The 17,696-nt window shown below is 53.6% G+C and overlaps 9 protein-coding genes across 9 annotated transcripts; 1 reads left to right on the forward strand and 8 right to left on the reverse strand.

The window, feature by feature from the left end:
* PG994_000880 (uncharacterized protein) lies at positions 1 to 1,001 on the reverse strand (the record flags this gene model as incomplete). Its single annotated transcript, XM_066852289.1, has 2 exons — positions 1 to 272; positions 341 to 1,001. 2 exons carry the CDS (start codon positions 999 to 1,001, stop codon positions 1 to 3), a joined length of 933 nt encoding a protein of 310 aa, XP_066720430.1.
* A 219-nt stretch (positions 1,002 to 1,220) lies between these two features.
* Positions 1,221 to 2,836, reverse strand: PG994_000881 (uncharacterized protein; the record flags this gene model as incomplete). The annotated part of the gene is made up of 4 exons (XM_066852290.1): positions 1,221 to 1,826; positions 1,907 to 2,187; positions 2,250 to 2,662; positions 2,718 to 2,836. 4 exons carry the CDS (start codon positions 2,834 to 2,836, stop codon positions 1,221 to 1,223), a joined length of 1,419 nt encoding a protein of 472 aa, XP_066720431.1.
* A 661-nt stretch (positions 2,837 to 3,497) lies between these two features.
* Positions 3,498 to 4,005, reverse strand: PG994_000882 (uncharacterized protein; the record flags this gene model as incomplete). The annotated part of the gene is made up of 2 exons (XM_066852291.1): positions 3,498 to 3,609; positions 3,866 to 4,005. 2 exons carry the CDS (start codon positions 4,003 to 4,005, stop codon positions 3,498 to 3,500), a joined length of 252 nt encoding a protein of 83 aa, XP_066720432.1.
* A 50-nt stretch (positions 4,006 to 4,055) lies between these two features.
* PG994_000883 (oxidoreductase) lies at positions 4,056 to 5,902 on the forward strand (the record flags this gene model as incomplete). The annotated part of the gene is given in 3 exon segments (XM_066852292.1): positions 4,056 to 4,266; positions 4,836 to 5,667; positions 5,680 to 5,902. 3 exon segments carry the CDS (start codon positions 4,056 to 4,058, stop codon positions 5,900 to 5,902), a joined length of 1,266 nt encoding a protein of 421 aa, XP_066720433.1.
* A 1,604-nt stretch (positions 5,903 to 7,506) lies between these two features.
* Positions 7,507 to 8,637, reverse strand: PG994_000884 (uncharacterized protein; the record flags this gene model as incomplete). The annotated part of the gene is made up of 2 exons (XM_066852293.1): positions 7,507 to 7,769; positions 7,818 to 8,637. The coding sequence occupies 2 exons, from the start codon at positions 8,635 to 8,637 to the stop codon at positions 7,507 to 7,509; spliced, it is 1,083 nt and encodes a 360-aa protein (XP_066720434.1).
* Positions 8,638 to 10,259: 1,622 nt separating this feature from the next.
* Positions 10,260 to 10,860, reverse strand: PG994_000885 (uncharacterized protein; the record flags this gene model as incomplete). The annotated part of the gene is made up of 2 exons (XM_066852294.1): positions 10,260 to 10,355; positions 10,735 to 10,860. The coding sequence occupies 2 exons, from the start codon at positions 10,858 to 10,860 to the stop codon at positions 10,260 to 10,262; spliced, it is 222 nt and encodes a 73-aa protein (XP_066720435.1).
* Positions 10,861 to 12,152: 1,292 nt separating this feature from the next.
* Positions 12,153 to 12,538, reverse strand: PG994_000886 (uncharacterized protein; the record flags this gene model as incomplete). The annotated part of the gene is made up of 2 exons (XM_066852295.1): positions 12,153 to 12,211; positions 12,301 to 12,538. The coding sequence occupies 2 exons, from the start codon at positions 12,536 to 12,538 to the stop codon at positions 12,153 to 12,155; spliced, it is 297 nt and encodes a 98-aa protein (XP_066720436.1).
* Positions 12,539 to 14,026: 1,488 nt separating this feature from the next.
* Positions 14,027 to 15,622, reverse strand: PG994_000887 (uncharacterized protein; the record flags this gene model as incomplete). Its single annotated transcript, XM_066852296.1, has 1 exon — positions 14,027 to 15,622. One exon carries the CDS (start codon positions 15,620 to 15,622, stop codon positions 14,027 to 14,029), a length of 1,596 nt encoding a protein of 531 aa, XP_066720437.1.
* Positions 15,623 to 16,248: 626 nt separating this feature from the next.
* On the reverse strand, positions 16,249 to 17,651 carry PG994_000888 (uncharacterized protein; the record flags this gene model as incomplete). Its single annotated transcript, XM_066852297.1, has 3 exons — positions 16,249 to 16,537; positions 17,019 to 17,097; positions 17,573 to 17,651. The coding sequence occupies 3 exons, from the start codon at positions 17,649 to 17,651 to the stop codon at positions 16,249 to 16,251; spliced, it is 447 nt and encodes a 148-aa protein (XP_066720438.1).
* Positions 17,652 to 17,696: the final 45 nt, after the last annotated feature.

Here is a 17,696-nt window from a genome sequence, read left to right on the forward strand (position 1 = left end):
TCACCCCCGCAATCTCTTCACCACCTGATCCATCCTGCCCCCCTTAGTCGCGTACCCCTTCTTGACCACCTCCAGCCGCGCGAGACACCCCTCCAGATCCAGCACGTCCAGTCTGCGCACCGACTCCCGGCACGTCGCCGCCGCCTCCTCCAGCCGCTGCGCCATATACCGCGCCCCCCCGACCGCCTTCCGCGCCCGCTCCGCCAGTACCGAGTCGGGCACGAACGCCGCCGACGACGAGGCCGTCGCGGCAACCTGCTCGTACGTGGCCGCTTCGCCCCGCGCGTCCCGCGATGAACCCTCGCACCGTTTCACGTTCGCCTCGGCCAGGTCCCGCCACTTTTGCGTAATCTCGCGCATCTCGTGAGCAATAACGTAGCGCGCCTGGGCCGCCGAGGTTTGTCGGTGTCGGTACATGGCCTGGGCCCGGTCGCTTTGGCCAGCAGCGCCGCCATGCTCGTCTCGATATCGAAATCGCTGCCGCTGTCGTTGTTGTTGTTGTCGTCGTCTCCTCCGTCTGGCGCTGGCGCCTGAGCGGCGAGGTCCTTCCACTTGACCGTGCGCACCTCTCGCACCTCGTCATCGAGCGCCGACTCGAGCGAGCAGCCCCGGCTCAGCACGAGGAAGTAGCGTCGCCACAAGACCGGTCTGTCTAGGTCAGGCATCTTCAGTGCCTTTGGCAACACAACACCATCGTCGTCGTTGGCGTTGGCGTTGGCGTTGGCGTTGGCGTTGGCAGCAACAGTGGTATGCCGAAGACCGGAAACCAAAGCAAAAATGCCGGAATCCCAACTGCAGTTGCTGGCTGTTCCCTCCTCCTGCTGCTGCTGCTGCTGCTGAGGACACGGCGGCGCCCCCTGTCGACCACATGACCCCTTGAACTTGACCTCTACCGTGACCTTCCGATTCCGCGTTCGCTTCCTCCGGGAACGCCACCACGTAGTACCGGCAGAACCGGTTGGTCTGCTCAAGCGCCTCAGTCCGGGGCTTACCACCAACATTATTACGCAGCGAGTCGTAAATAAAAGTCTCCTTGGCCGAACGCACGACGTGCGCGTGCACCCAGTGGTCCCGCCCAGGTTCAGGGCCAGGTTGAACGACGTGTAGCCTGGACGTCGGAGCCACAGCCGCAGTTTGGCCTTGGCGTCGGCTGCGGAATTGTCAGCATCGGCATCGGCATCTGGGTCTTCTTTCTCCGATTTCAGTACAGGTTGAAGGTCTTAGTAGTAGACCGTCGCCGTGCTGGCCGCCGTGATGGCTTCCATGAAACCCTGCACGCACTGGTCATACAGCCACGCCTGGTCGTCGGCCAAGCCGAGTACCGCTGTCTTGCTCGAAAGAGAGTCCCACGCAAGCGAGCGGGTAGTATCCTCTTTCTTCTCCAAGCTGCTGACACGTGTGATTACTTCATTCTCCTTCCCCTTTGTCTTGACGCTGTCGTCTCCGGCGTGCTGCTCGATGTCGTTGTTGTCACTTGGGGCTTCATCAGGATCAGCAACCAGCAGACTCTCCTGAGCCGCTGTTGGCTTTGGCTTTGTAGGCGTGCACGGCGCAGAAGCAGAAGCAGAAGGATCAACATGACCAGAGGCATGATGAACCGGCGATATGTGAGAAGAAAGGTCCAATTCCATGGCACTGGAAGTGTGAACAGTCGCGTCATCGATGACGTCGTCATAACCAAATTGAGGCGAGGGCAATCCTTGTTGATCGATGGGAAAAGACATGTCCTCATCACCGTCGTCGCTGCCTTCATTCAGACCGGCCACGCTGCTACCAAGCTCGAACCCGCCACCTACAGGCGACGATGACGGCACATTCCCCCGAGCCTGGCCAGGGGAGGAGAGAGCAGCGACACTGCTATCCGGCCGTTCGCTGTAGTAGCATGGACTTGCTGGGCTCAGAGCACGATCGTCAATCGGGTCCGACAGTGGCTCCTCGGCACTTCTTCTTCTTCTTCGTCCATCGGGTCCGACGGTGGATCAACAGGCTCATCTTCCTCGTCTTCTCCGTCTTCCTCGTCTGCATCGTCTACCAACGACGATATTCGTGCTCTCTTTCTGGGTGGTCCAATGGGATGCTGCTGCTGCTGCTCTGCATCTACAGGATCTGGCGTGGAGGATATCGACGGCGCCGCCGCGATAGGCGGTCTCTTGCGTTTTCGGCTCCGGGTTGGAAAACGCTGCTCGACTGACACAGAAAACAGAAAAATAGGGTTAGCCAACCAGATTCTTCTTCACGGGAGAACAAACGTGCTCCTCCAGGAAGGGGGAGGGGGGTCTCGCTATCTTCCATCGCAGCATTGACATCCTCGACACTGAAGGGCTCCTGCTCGGCTCGCAGCGCAAAGACGCAGAGGTGGCTGTCGGCACTACAACCCAGTCTGGCGGACCGGACGCGCAGAAGGGTCGGGTACAGGGTCGAAAGAAACAGCTCCTGCCGGCGAGGGGCCGACGTGGTCCGGTAGCGGGCGCACCACTTCTGCGAGAGCACATGCAGGGCGTAGATGGCGGCGCGGCTTTTGCGGGTGGCGTGGCCGGCGCCCAGGAAGAGACCGGCAAGGATCGACTTGTCGATGCCCACGTTGAGCGACAGCCGCTCGAGGTGATTGGTCCGGCTGGCGCTGAATCGTCCGACCACGGTGGCCAGCTCTTTGCCGGCCCAGCTCGGCTTGGAGGGCTTCGGTGATCAGGTCTTGGCCGAGCTTCTGGAAGACCCACGAGGCAAAGTTGTACTCGTACAAGATACCTGGGTCTTGGTCGAGGTCGCGGCAGATCGTGGTGGAGTAGTCGGACTGGTAACGCCTGAGGTACTCTATTACTAGCTGGGTTTTACCCATACCACCTAGTCCATGCACGACCGCGGTGCGACGTCCACTAGGCTTCTCTAGGATCGTATGGAGGCTTTCGAGCTCTTCTATCCTTGTGACGAAGTTTTCCACTACGGTAACTTCGGAAAGGTCGAGAGGGAAATAAAACTGATCTTGTAAAATTCCTCGTCGTATTAATAAATAAGTTAACGAAGTAGTTATATATATAGGGAGTATTAACGGTGCGCATTATCGTTAACTCTAGCCTCTGCCTCTTAACGAGACTAGATATTAATAATAGTATTCCTAATTATAATCTGCATCTCTCCCGATATCGTTTAAAAGCCGGGATCTTCCCTTAAACTAAACTTCACTATATTACTGTGGTCCGAATAAATGACGATAGGGCTCAGCATCTATCTGGCCGGGCACAACGGCCGACGCACGAGGTACAACTTAGTTCAGTTCGCCTTAGCAAACGCACCTATTAACTTAGTAGGCTGCTTACTATAATCGAGTAGCTAAGAGCTATACGTATTAGATACCCCTCGTAGGTGAACTTCATTACGAAGTTTCTGCTAATCGGTCCGTACTACCCTAACTGCTGCTGTAACCACTCCGAATCCCGCTCTAAATAACGGAGGATATAGTTATTAGCCGTTATTAAGAGGGAGGCAATATTGACGAGCAGTTAGCCCAGCTGAACACCGTTGCCGCCCTGGTATGGGGTGCCCATAAACATGATACCGAACGTGGAGAGTCGGATCGAGCGGTGTTTGGTAATACACCCTGACGCGAGGTATCTGAGTGGATCAAAGCCTGTGAGGTTTAGCGATCGGACTTTTTCAGATCGAAAATTACTTACACTTTTAACGATAATTCCGCCAAAACTATGCGCAATAAAGATAATCGGACGCTACATAGTTTAGTCCTTATTAGTTAAATAATTAATCCAGTACCGTATCACATCCAGCGTTTGCTAACATCTATTAATTGCCGCTTACTGCAAAGATCTAATACCAGGCTGCGGGCATGGTCGTACAGGTATTGTCAGCTTACATCAGAACTGCTGTGGGTGTTCGCGTCGTAGCCCCAGCATAGGATTCGCGCGTGTGGTGTGTCGGTCGGAAGCAGATCGCGGAGCCAGTGGATACCATTTCGTGCAGTCCAGGTCTGGTCTCGGTGTCCGTTGAGGCCATGGACTGCGACAATACTAGGTAGGGGCGTTAGGCGCTAAAGTGGAGGCACAATGGGGACGCACAGGGGCAGCTTACTCCACTGCAGGGTCATCGCCCTCGAAAACGACGCCATTGATTGCCTTGTCGATCGCTTCCTCCAAGAAATCGAGCGGCACAACATGAAGAAGGGATGGGTCATCGCTGATTTGTTCCGTGAGGCCTTGAAGCAGAATGCCGAATTCGACAACTTTGCCGCCAAGGCTGGACAACTCCGCAAAAGCAGTATGTTTTATGAGAAGATGGATGTTGTTCGTAAGAATCGAGGCAGCGGTTGCCGATGGTAGGGCATCAACACCGCCTTTACTCTGGACACATGGTTTCAGCCTTACACTGTCGACTCGCTCTGGGACCTGTCAGGTATGGTGGAGGATTGCCTCGCCGAGAGTTATCCGAAAAAGCTTCAGGTTTCACGCTGCAGAGGCTGCGAGAGTCGTACTCAAAACAATTAGGGGGTAGAAAAAGGTGGCTACTGTATACATTCACGACTCGGTTCTGATTTAGCTGGTCAAGTTGCGATAAAGTCTTCGGCGCGTTTCCTACAGTATGCAGGGTTGTCGGGCTGTACTATTTTCTACTTGTACTATGACCCATCCATGCACGGGCCAAAACCTTGGCATCCCCTCTTAGTACATTTTATTAGTATTTTGTATGCATTCCATTGGCCTCGATCACAGCCATACATCTCTCGGGCATAGATTGTAAAAGTGACTGTAAATAATCATCCGGTAATTCATCCCAGGCCTCCTTAACCCAAATCCGAAGCCGGTCCTACGGTAAGCTCGATTCGCTAGGTTTGAGCGTCGCGGGCGGCCGCGCTCGGCGGCTTGACTCTGGCGGGGGTATATCCTTTTTCGGCCCGCGTGAGGGCTGGACGTGCGACCAGGTCACGCAATTCGAAGTGGTCCTCGCCAACGGATCGGTCGTTGGAGCCAACGAGAAAGAGAACGCCGACCTATGGTGGGGACTCCGTGGTGGGTCAAACAACTTCGGCATCATGACGAGCCTGACCTTCCGGACATTTGAGCAAGGCTTGCTGTGGACGAGCATGACCTTTAACCCGCTCACAGAGGTCAAAAACCAAGTCCGCATCTACGCTCGGATCATGGCCGCCGAGAACTACGACGTGAACGCATCGTTCCTCACTGGTTGGGCCTACGTCGGCCAGATGGGAACCACCGTCATTCTGAATCAATTGGCATACACGCGCCCGGTCGGGAATGAGGTGCCTCCACTCTACCAGCCCATCTTGGATCTGCCTTCGGCCAGCCCGTCTCTGGCGACACCACCGGTTGTCGCGAACATGTCGACGATCGCGCAGAACTCGACCTCGTTCCCCCCCCAGCCCCGCCAGGCCGCCAGGTACATGACGGTCCCGACGTGCTTCGTGCTCACCGAGTCCATGCTCCGCGCGGCCCACGAGGCTTTCACGGCCTCATTGCCGTTGGTGAAAGACGTGCCGGGCATCATGTGGGGCGTCAACATCGAGCCCATCCCTCCGTCCATGTGGAGCAACAAGAACAACGGCGACGGGCGCACCAACGCCCTGGGGCTGGCCGGGCGCTTCCCGGCAAGACGCTGGGCCTGTTTCCTCTCGCCCGTCTGGGCCGACGCCGACCATGACGAGTAGGTGTACAGCGCCGCGCGCTCGCTGATCGCTGACGTCGAAAGGCGCGCGAAGGGGCAGGGACTCTATGATCCATACATCTACCTCGACTACGCGGCGCCGTGGCAAGAGGTCCCCGAGAGCTACGGCGAGGAGGACGTTGGGAAGCTGCAGGAGCTGAGGAAGCGGGTTGACCCTGACATGGTCTTTACACACCAGGTAAAGGGGGGGTTCAAAATCCAATCATCCGAGTGAGGTGACACGCTCAGGGATTTGTCTGGTGATCGTTTGAGTGGCGAGCCTCCGTCAGAGTAGTAGATATTGGGTCGTGGCTCAACTGATCTGAAGCCGACCTATTTACCGATCTAGGGTTTGGCAAGTCCGTTAACTGTTTAGAATTCGCATTACCACTTATGGATCTAGCTATTTCGTTAGTGTTACCCCTGGCTCGAGTGGGTATTGATAAAGTGCGTCACTCCTCCAAAATGTACAGACCGGCCACTACTAGCAGATCGTTGACGTGGTGGACCGTCAGCTCAACTACGAGCTCATGCGTCCTGATAAATGTTACATGTCATCTATGCCACCGAGGAAATCGACACACCGTTCGTGGTATTGGGAGTGGCGGGAAGGAATATAACGCCGAACGTCTTGATAGGCACCCTAACTGCTGGCAGCGGAGCTACGGTGAACCTTTTCAACGAAGGACTCAACGTTAGAAAACCCACTGAGATCTTGAGAGTTATGATTTTCTCCTCCTATTCCGTGGCTTCTTCCTAAAGTGCCTGTAGGAAATCTTACTCAAAATTAGGAAATCGGGAAATCCCACCTGAAATTAGGAAATCTCACCTGAAATTAAGAAATCGAGAAATCCCACCTAAAATTAGGAAATTAAGAAACCAGGAAATCTCACCTAGAATCGAGAAATTAGTGTTAAAATATTAATATTAGCAAGGGTATTCTATATTAAATAAAATTATTCACCTTTTTTACCGACATTAGAGTAGAGCATTAGTCCACTTGGTTCCATCTGCGACCCTGGCTCCCGGGAGCGAGTAAAGGTCCTCGGCGATAGGAGACAGGCCCTGCAGCCTTTCAACCTGGAGGGCGCGCTCTTGGACGGGACAACACCTGGCCTTGGCATGCATCCTGTCGCAGAGCAATGCACTAAGGCGGGTGCTGCATCTGCGGTGGCAACGTCAATGAGGACTTTCAAAACCGAGATGTGTGTACAGTGACCTATAGACGCGAAGGCAGACAGCGAAGACGGCCAGCGGCAACAACCATGCCGAGGACAACAACTCCAAGGGACAGAGAGAGCACTGCAGACGCGCCACCTCGATCAATTGAGTCGGCACAGCTACAAAGCCATAGCATCCTTATTCCTAGCTAAACATCACGATGTTGCCCCGAAGAGCGCACATATTGCATTGCCTCCGCCATTTGCTCCTCCGTGGGCCGCTGTACGATCATCAAGTACAGAACGTCCTGCGACAGTGTTAGTATCTTCCAAGAAGTAGGCTTTGGTAGACCTTGGTTTGCGTTACTCACGTTCTGCAAGAGCTTCCTGGCGCCTTGTATCAAGTGAACGGGTCCAATGCCACTGCCAATGCCACCTCCGCGAGCAGGCCACCACCTCTTCGTGATGCCCATGAAATACCTCTTCCGGAACCATCTCCGGTATCATTGCGGCCTGAGCGGCCACGGAGGCTACCGGGTAGTCCATCCCTCGAGTCTGCACGACCACCCCTTAGGCCACCCCTGCGTCCGCCGATGAGTCCACCGCGATGTCTAGCAAATCCGCCTTGGAGAAAACTGCACAAAGTCAGTCTTGGTCATTGAAGTGCTGTCTGCGTCACTCACCCTCCTGTCAATAACGCAATGGGATCTCCACTGCTGGCAGGATGATTCGGGTCGGCATATCTAGAGGCGAACTGCTCTTGGCCCGTCGCGTTGGCCATGGAGCTGTCGGGGTTCTCGCCAGCCCACGTCGCCCTGGCCCTCTTGTCCATGTACTGCCCGGCGAAGTTCCCGCCGCGCTTGATAGCCGATTGCTTCTTGGCTTCACCAGCGTCGCCTGAATCCACCAGCTCATCGAGCGTAGGGAACACGAGGGGGCGGTCTCCGGCCACTCAAAAAGAGGAAGCCCCGCTCGAGCTTTCGAACCGACCGCGCTGGCCCTGGGATGAAGCCTTCGCAATGGAAGACTCCATATTGAATTCCGTCATGGTCAACATCTCGTTCGACTGGCCCGGCTTCCACGTCATGACCAGAGCAACCAGGCCTCGGGGGGTGAAGAAGGACTCATTAACCTGATCCAGGAATTGGTTGGTTTTGGACCGACTGTGAAGCTCGCTGGTGGCGTCCGTCACTTTCTTGACGGCCATGGAGATGATGACGGTGAACGGTTCGGGCACAGCTTGCCCCGCGAAAGAAGCCAAGTTGATGGCCTGGATCCAGGGGCTGGGCTCGACAGATTTGTTGAGCTTGTCGAGAAAGTCAAGGAAGGTGGCCTGGTCAATGCCTGCATCGGCAAGCAGAGGCGAGTAGGCACGCACAAAGCCCCGGGTGCGGGATCCGGGCCGCCGCTGGGTGATGACGACGGGTAGAGCGAGTTGGTGGTCTTCGCTGTCTTGTTCGTATGGGGGCGGGGGTGGTCGCGTAGAAACGACGCGGTGAGCGCGGGGAGGTGCTCTGCTGAAACGCCAGAAGGCGCGGCGCATGGTCCGCCAACTGGTCTTGGACTCGTCCAGCTCCCAGGCGGCCTCGTCCATCTGCTGGGACAAGCGCGCTTCGTCTTCGTCTTCGACATCCTCATTTGCCTCGTTTACCTCGCTGTTACCCGGCACTATCTTGGAAGCTTTCTTCTCCTTGTGATGTTGATAGCTCTCCGTGGCCAGACCGATGGCAGTTGCTAGGCCACGCACAAGCGTCCCCACCGGCCCGGCGAGCTGCTGGCGGCCATCCGTGTTCCGTTGCCCACGGTTCATGGTTGAGATGGAGCTGGGATGTGAAGTTAATGGGACGAGACAAAAGAGTCGAGCAGTCCGACTACATATAGGCTGGAGGTTGGAGATGGTATCGATATGATGACATGGGTGATGGTGGCTGAGCAGGTACTAATGGCACTAGTGCTTACTTACTCCCCTAATAGCGGTTGTCCACACGACCGGGATGCGTACGAGACCGATACCGATACCGATACCGATACCGTGCCTCGCGGCTTGAGTGAAGGCAATTGTCATGGGTCTTTCGCAGAAGGATTTCTGCATGAACCTGTCACGAGATGTAGGTGACACCTACCGCCTCTCGGCGTTGGTTTTACTCTTGTTGGAATAAACGACATACTTCAGGAGGAAATGAAGGTAACTCCTCGAATAAACGGTCAGTTCACCCTCGAGACACTGGGATAATAAAAAATAACAACTAGACTAGGCAGGAAGAGACCTCAAAATCGCTTACTCTGGTTGCCTGGTACGACTCATCGTAATGATCAGAATGACAGCTGACAATCGATGGGCGGCAAAACGCAGCGCCAAATCCAGGCTCCCGGAAATGCTACAAGTCGCGCAGTCTTATATGATTCCGCGAGCCCTTCAGGTCGACTATGAAGTGGTCAAGAGTGATGCTTAGCTGGCGCACCAAATTTATTCAGCCGTGGAATACGCAGTAGCTGTTGGCGATCTCCAGGTTCCTGTCGATTGCTCTTGCAGCATCGATACTCTCCGACCAGGGCGTTTCTTCGACACCGATGCCATGCTCCTGACAAATTCCCAGCTCCTCCAATAGTCTCGCAATGTCGTGACCAGTACTGTCCTTGACGAAGAAGAGGAAAATGACATGGTACGGATGCCTAGGAACAAGCCTCTGGTGCGTTTGATAGTTCTGTCGTTGAATAGATGCCCATTATTTCTTCTTGTGGTGGGACACAGCGTAGACACTAACAATATCGACGTCGAGTTACATAATGCACTCAACCAAGACGGTGGCCCTTCACCGCGAAGCCCGATCCCGCGATAACAGAGCTCGAAGGAATCGGGACTCGACGCGAGGGTGGCTGGATCGGGACATAAATCGTCGTTCGCCACTCCCGCGTATGGTGTTATATGCGAGGATCCTTCTGACCTTGGCCTAAAGACGATTGGCCTTGCCATTTTCCTCATCCGAAGTGGCGATGAGCCATTCGATCATGTGGCCTATGCCGCAAGATGTGAGCAGATGCGTCCGCGAGTGTTATGTACACTTTCCGCTAAGAGCCCGACAAGGTTGGAACTGCGAGAAGCTTCGGACACTTATATGTAGTTCAGCAAGCCCTCGACGATCGTTGTGTCAAAAATGGGTTATGTGTATCGGCCCAATGTAAAGACCCATTCAAATCGCTCGCTGATATTTATCACAAGAGGACTAAGGCCTGACACCTATATTATCGCTTTAACAAGACTGTATTTCCCCATCCCCCCCTTATGTTAAATAGGGGCAGTATATAGGGTTAACGAATGTATAGAATTCTTTAATATCCCAGATCTTCACACCTAGTTCCAAGTCCTGCACCATTGGCTGTATATTACAATCCTTTTGGTAAAAGCAGTCGTCCGTGTCCCATTTCCAACGTTTAGCCTGCGCGGCCAGGGCAGATCGCGTAAGCATTTCCGTTGCCGAAGTCGTGGACGCGGCACGTCTTTCCGTCGCCGCCGCCACTCTGTGCAGTCTGGTTTCGTGAGAGAAGAGGTTAGTAGAGTACGCGTGAGACGGAATTTGATTGCCTCCAGCGGCTCGTAGCGACCGAGCGAAGATTCGACGATCCTTGATAAATACGTTGAACGGGAAGACCTACGCACTATGGCACGGAAAAGCAACTTATGTTAGTGACCCTCATTCTTCTCGTTGTAGACTTCGGTGAATCGGGGGAGGGTTGGGCTTGCGCTCCCACTTACACTAGTTCCCTGAGTGCACGCGATGTTCTGGAAGGAAAAAAAGCAACTTGTGCCGTTGCATACCTGTTGACCTCGGAATAGTCAGTAAGCAACAACGATGTATTATGCACAAGTTCATGGCTGATCAAAGTCTGAAATAGGAAAACCGCGTACGCCGTCGTAGTCGGCCTGGGTTGCCCTTTTGTCTTCGATCTTGGCATTGGTCGTTCCCGAAGCGGGCAGGGCGTGCATAGCAGAAGCACTGGCAATGGCGGCGATGACGAGCTTGGTGATTTGCATCTTGGTTTTGATACGTGTTTGTATAATGACGTGAATATTAGAAGTTTGAATGCGTTGTTTGTCAGGTTGATGTCTTCTGAGGGAGGAATGAGGAAGAGAACGTAAATGTCGAGTGCCGACTTGGCCCCTTTTGTAGTAACTCAGACTGTTACAGCGCTCTATGATTTGACCGTTATGTATTTCGTCTCTGGGCTCTGGAATGCACCCTCATGTAGGTAAGACTCATATGAGGCTGCCATGCGGTTCACACACCGACTGAAGACCACACAGTATAACAACATGTGGCCTGCGACTAATACAAGTAGTGTCCCGCATCAACCGAAGTTGTGGACTTGCTCCAGGCTAAAATATTATATTAGACATGTAAATGCGGTAAGACGGGCAGTACTTTTTCCTCTTTTGGCTAATACGATGACGGCATGGTAATCCCCTGTGAATATTCTGAAAAGCCTTAGCTAAATAGTCACCCTGCAGCCTGTAATATGCATCAACTAAATTATGTCAGCTATCAGGCTTACTCCTCCTACATATCATCCGTCCATGACCAATAACATTTAAAATATGAGTTATTCTAGCTAAGGCGAGTGAAATATGGGACAGCGACAAGGTCGCTATATTTTGTCGCAACACTGATTATTATGAATCAATAAGTAATGACCTTTCGAGAAAAGTATATCCTATACAGTCGAGGTATTCAGTGAGAGACTAGTGCCGTTGTTTTGAAGTTATAGGGAGCTTTTACCAGCTGAGATAAGTAGAGTGAATATAATAGGATCAGTGCCGCAAAGAGGGGCTTTCGGGTCATGAGCCGCCCGCTCTCTAGAGCATCGATGACTGCTCGAAAGCTAGATGCAGTAAGACTTACGGCTTTTTGACAAGTCAGTAACGTGTCAGCCTTATGCCACAAAAGGTTTTCGGTGTTTGGGTCACCTGCCACAGCCTTTTTTCCCCTAAACATCATGCCAATGGGAACCGACTCATTCCAAAGGGCGACGTTGACGATCGACCCCTTCGTTCGGACCGCCCGGCAAGCTGCGTTGATACTGGCGGGTACGCCAGCACATTCCAGTACAACAACAGGCCCCTTCCCGTCACAAAGCTCCCACCTCTTGACACCACGTCTTCTTTCCGGGTTAATGACCATAGTCGCTTCATATTGCCGCGCAAACTGCTCCCGTTTGGTGGACAGCTCCAATACGATGATACGTCCACCAATGTGTCAGGCATTGAGGCGATTTATGACCGCGAGGATGATGAGACCCGTACCCATGACCAGGACGTCGTCACCCGGCTTAGCCGCAGCTTGCTCCATAGCGCGTCAGGCGACCAAGAGCGGCTTCTACCAGGGCTTCTATGGTTTGTCAGTGACGCTTTCTAACACATGATTCTCTCATCTCTTCTACAGAGACCGGGTTTGGGTAAGTGCTCGTTTCTACATACCTCCAATCTCGTATGGGATCAAGTCCGCGAGTTTATGGGCGAACCGCGTATCCATGCAAATGTAGTCGGACAACCGCCGCCCCACCCCATGAGGTCGACAAAGCCTAGAGAGGAGCGGCAGTTGACCACGCCTTGGCTGCAGGAAGGGCAGTTTGACCTGGTGTTGGAGGCGTTCGGGCTCGCGCATGTTGTGTTGCAGGTGGAGGCCACCCGGGCCGTGGTATCTCAGCGCACGCATAGCTTTCTCTGTTTTCTTATGAGTGGGTAGCTGTTGTTATTGTTACGGAAAGGACCTGCAGTAAATCAAGGATTTTGCTTGCTTTATGTTGTCGGAATGAGCAGTCAATCCAAATCTCCGTTGCAGTAAATCGTATGGCCGCCAAGTACTCGGCAGTGTATGGACGCGACCTAAACTGATGCTTCCACCGGTCATCCCCACTGCCTGTTACACCCGGTTGATCATGCTGTCCACCCCTTCCATCTCGGTCGGATCGATAGAATGCTCATGGGCATCGAGGCGACCGCGGTCGAGCTTCTTACGTTTATCACCATGAAGCTGTGAGGCGAGGACGGAGTTCAAACCTCGTGATTACTACTGTGTTGGGTATGGTGGATGGTATCGTACGTCACAGCGTTAGTGAAAGCTACTAGTTTTGCAGACAGAGAAGCAGTTCAAATCCTCACAAGCCGTATTCTGTACGCCGTATCCGCCATCCCAATTTTTAGTTAGCGAATGGCGGTATTAGAGGTTGCTTCGACAGAAAGTCCTTAAGTGGCGTTATGGGACTGGCTTGCCACTTGATGCTGGATCATTCGGCACACTCACGTCTATACATCCATCGATTCCTTGCCACCTCGCTTTCTACCATCTGGACTCGGCTCGCCGGAACCTCGAGAAGAATGGCAACATAATGGACCACTCAAGAGGCATCCAGGAGTACATGTGCCACAGTGAATCCAACAACTACACGTGGTCGAATGAAATTTACCATTGCCGGGACTTCCTGCAAAAGCAAGAGATCATCTTACGTATAGATGCACGAGGCGTAGATGATACCATAATAACCATGTGCCCTCATTTCACTGTATCGCTAGTGAATCTTAGGGTGACAAATGGAAGCAGCGGGCTTAAGGCATCCGCGCGCATTTCGTATACATCGGCTCGTTGGCTCGGAGATCCAGGGGTCAATTGGGACAGTGACACTGGGAGGCTGGCGGAGATTCATATTTGTACGACATGCCACTGCGACTTGGAACAAAGCCTAGAAATTCGGGACCATGAGTTTCTCGTTCGATTCACGGTGTATAGAAACTTGGGTGCTGGTGTCGACCGGCTCGATCCCAAGTGGAACTCACTTTTGACTGGGAAGGGTCCTATGCAGAAACGGCCCTCTAAGTATCGCCTGAATACTCGACAGGACTACTATGGCGTGTATCGGACTGTCTGGTCGGTGGCGTACCACCTCAAGAGACCCAATCTCCATTTGGGCACATTTACGACAGCCTTTGGAGATTTCATGGGGTTATCTTTACTTGAGGAACCTGGTGCTAAGAAAAAAAGAGATATATGACGCATGAATAATATAGCCTTTCACTGGAATATGGTGGTTCAACTTAGAGTTTGCCTTCTGCAATTGGGGAGAAACTTCACCCCCCTAAACATATGAGGCTGACGCATCCTCTTCTTGCGCTCCTTCCCAGTGATTCACCCAGGACGCCACTATCGCTAAGGCGTCAGATGAAGTCGGCCTGGGGAGAATCTTTCTCGGTAAAACTGCGGCGAAAACCTCGATTTCATGGCTTGATGGTGCACAATGATGTTATCCAGGTGTCTCTGGTGAGAGGCCCAAGTCCTACCATTTGCGCACTGCTTGTCGGGGCACCATGTGATATGTTGTAGGACGCTGTCCGTGCAGAGTCCGTACGACGGAGGACTCAGCATCTGTAGCCAGGCTTCATGCACCGGGGAAAATGGGGCCGTTAAGTCTGGTACTGGCAGATTCAGGTGCCGTTCAAGAGAAAGTCCGTGTTCTCCCAAACCCCAGAAATACTCATAGATCGGCCACGGCCGGTCGAGTTGCCTGATCCTGCCGGGACTCGAACAAACTCTGCAAATTCCAAGGACTGAGGGTACGGCTGCGCGAGGGTCATCAGGCGTTGCAATGAATCCGTGGGTTCCTACTGCACTTCTGGGAGTAAGCCACCCTCGTCGAAAGTCCATCGCTAAATTATATGAATCCTGCGTGAAGTCGTGGAAAACATGCAGATCATCGAAACTGACATGGGGACACAGAAGATCGTTATATCCCTCGGCCGCCTGGGACAAAGCCTTCTCAACTTTTTCGGCTTGGTGCGAGTTAGAGACGCCTGCCCTCCAGTGCACTATCGTGTCACCCGCGGCGACTACTGCTTTCGCGTCCACCCGAAGCGGTAGGGCCCATTGCACGCAGAGTGCGCCCTTACTGGCGGTCGTCCTGACCACCTCGGGCAAAAGACACGTCGCAGAAGGCTGGACCGCTGAAGAACGTAAGGGGTCCTCTAGATCTTGAAAGCACAGGTCGCAGCGTAGAAGCCACGGAGGCGGTTGGAGCTCGCCACTGCTGTTCCGGATCATGTCTTGCCACTCCCGCAGCTTCCTCAGAGAGACAGTATGGTGTGGGCAGACCGCAACGCCGCCTTCGACCATGATGCAGGTCGCTCCGCCCTCGGCTTCACGCTGGGTTTGCGAGAACATGATCAGAGGGTGCCAGGCCTGGCATTCGGTACAGTACTTGGTCTCGTTCGCCATCCGCAGCATGGTGGTGTCGTAGGGAGAAGCACCCCCGACTTGCTTGGGGATCCTCGCATCGATGCAGGCCGAACAGCACCGGCGCCGGCGGAGGCGCTCAAAGACGTCATCCCAGTCCACTTGAAGGTTGGGGAGATCGACAGTCGAGCGTTTCACTGTAATCAAGTACAATCCAATGTAAATTAATTCCACTGACCGCACGAACTCCGGGGCGGCCAAGACGCGCCGGAACAAGGAACAAGTCTGACGCATGATATACACGTCGGAGCCTTCAAGGTCGCGGCATATGGCAAGCACCAGCTCGTCTGGCAGCTGGTAAAGAGAGCTGAGGACTAGGTTGTATTGCATTCTCAGCCACCACAGCGGTTTCTCCCGCGCCTGTGCCTGCGCCCGAGGCCTGGATGGTCGAAGGGCGCGCCATTGCTTGCGTGTCCACTCTCGCACAGCACCATAGAATTTGCGTATACTATGCGGCTTGCCGTCGGAAAGCGCGACTGGGGTGGCGGGGCTTGTGCTTATGCCCATGTATGCCATAGTGCTATGGACGCCAGAAACAAGAATGCAAATGGGGATTTGGTCGAAATACCGATCAAGGTTTCCCTTCAAAGGAAGGGGCTGGGTTGTTTTACTGTAATAAAAAGACCTTTCTCGGTAGCAAAAGACCCCTCTCCGGTGTCGTTACTGCTTATCCCACGCTGGGAGAATTTATTGCCTTATCGAATTAAATAAACTCAACTCGTAAATGCGCAAGTTTATCTTGCTCGCAGTGCCCACTCGCTTGAAACCATCCTAGAGCCCTTCACACGTGCTGTCCATGCAACCTGAAAGGTGGATTTAAGTGATCGCATCCTGTTCGTCACATCCGTTGATTACAATTGCTAGCAACTATAACGGCATCGTGGCATGAGTTATTGATTTAGAACCTTCATGGCCAGAATCAGCGCTGCCGGACTAGTTTAGCGTCATAGACGTCTTAGGTGTGTGTAAGTGCGTGACGGTGACATTGGAGATGGCCAACCGTGGCACACGCTTTGCTGCTTTTCTACTTCTAGAACCATGCTCTACGAGCAGTAGTCCATTAGCGATCCTAGGATGCTTGCCTGTAAGCCGCTGGCAAACGGCTCACAGTCTTGTTCAACTGGCGCAGCGACTGCGTTATGTCACTCGGAGTAAGGCCTTCGAAAGAAAATAACTTGCTCCTTGCCGCGGCACAAGTCGTTGCATGGTCTCAATTGAGTCTCGAGCGCGTCAAAGGCCAAGCGGAAATCCCGTACGTCTCCGATGACTCGGCCAGTAGCTTCCACAGGTCGGCCGTTGTCCGTTGTTATCTGGTTTGGCTTGAGTACGCCCAGCGTTGCATCAGGGTAGCCGAGCCCGGGGGTGAGGGCTGGTGGAAATGCCTCGCGGACACCTCCACACAGGCGAGATTTAGTCGCATTATTCTCCGCACTGCACCAAACTGTCAAAGCACAGTTTGCTTCTATGCGAGTCCTACTGCGGGCTGGTTGAGGCTGTGGCGCAAGCGGTCTTGTCTTTTCTCCACCAACCTCTGTGACTAACTCCGCTGATGCCGAGGCCCCCTTTGCTTCTTAATACGTTCAGATTAAACATATTTTCTACGGTATGCAAGAGGCAATTTGTGCCATTCAGATGGTTAGTTGCTTCACCCAACCTTCAATCACACTAGAAGGAAACCCGAAGGAACCGATCCCGGATGAGCCGAGCATAAAGCTGATATACGATTCGGGTAACAAGAGACTGCAAACACAATGGCAATCACGGTGGTCGGCAATCACGATGGCGATTGGGCTTTCTGGCACCGGCCGCAATAAGGTTGAGTTCCGGTTTTAAGAAGAGGCATGTTGGCGAGAATTGCCAAGATCAACGTCACGGCGCAATGGGAGTCAAGGCGATGAACATGCCAGCTCACCTCCAAATGGGCCCCTTGGCAAGCAGGTCACTATCCTGACTCGATGTCGTCACAGCAGCATCTACTTTCTCCTCCAGGGCTGCTATTTGAAGTGAGAAATTGTTCCTGAGCTATGCCGACAAACCATGCTGCCGGACAGGTACGGGAAGGATCATCCGATGAACAAGTTCAGAGCGTACACGGACCCTGCATTGGCCTCAAATCCATGATCATGATCGGATAGCGGAGCAGGTTTTCGGGCGAACCCCATATCCGTGGCTTGTATGAACTATGAACCCTAATTACCTGGCGTGACGCAGAGCTATCCCTCGTTTTCGTGAGCTACACGCGGAACTACCCGCACTGAATCGTCTCTCTTTCGGAGTCGTCCCTGGTATCTACCATTTTAAGCTCAATCTTATATCGTCGCAAGAGCAGAAACCCAAATAATCGGGTCCGTCGAGCCGCAGCCAGTCTTCGTTCGTCCCTTTACGAATGCGGGCCGAGCCACGGCCCACGGCCACGTGACGGGGGTTTGCGAGACGAGATTCGAGGCGGATGTCTCCGAGACTCACGCAGCTTGGGGCTGCTTAACGACTCGATAGCATTGCGCAGGGCCCCTTGGCACCTCACGAGCAAGGCGCTTGACTTCATGGTGGGCTCTGCGTGTGGCCGCGCCAATCGTTGTCCAGATCCTAG

This window comes from Apiospora phragmitis, assembly GCF_038363925.1.
Source record: "Apiospora phragmitis strain CBS 135458 chromosome Unknown utg000002l:1.0-5516284.0:1.0-5523493.0, whole genome shotgun sequence".
NCBI lineage: Eukaryota > Fungi > Ascomycota > Sordariomycetes > Amphisphaeriales > Apiosporaceae > Apiospora > Apiospora phragmitis.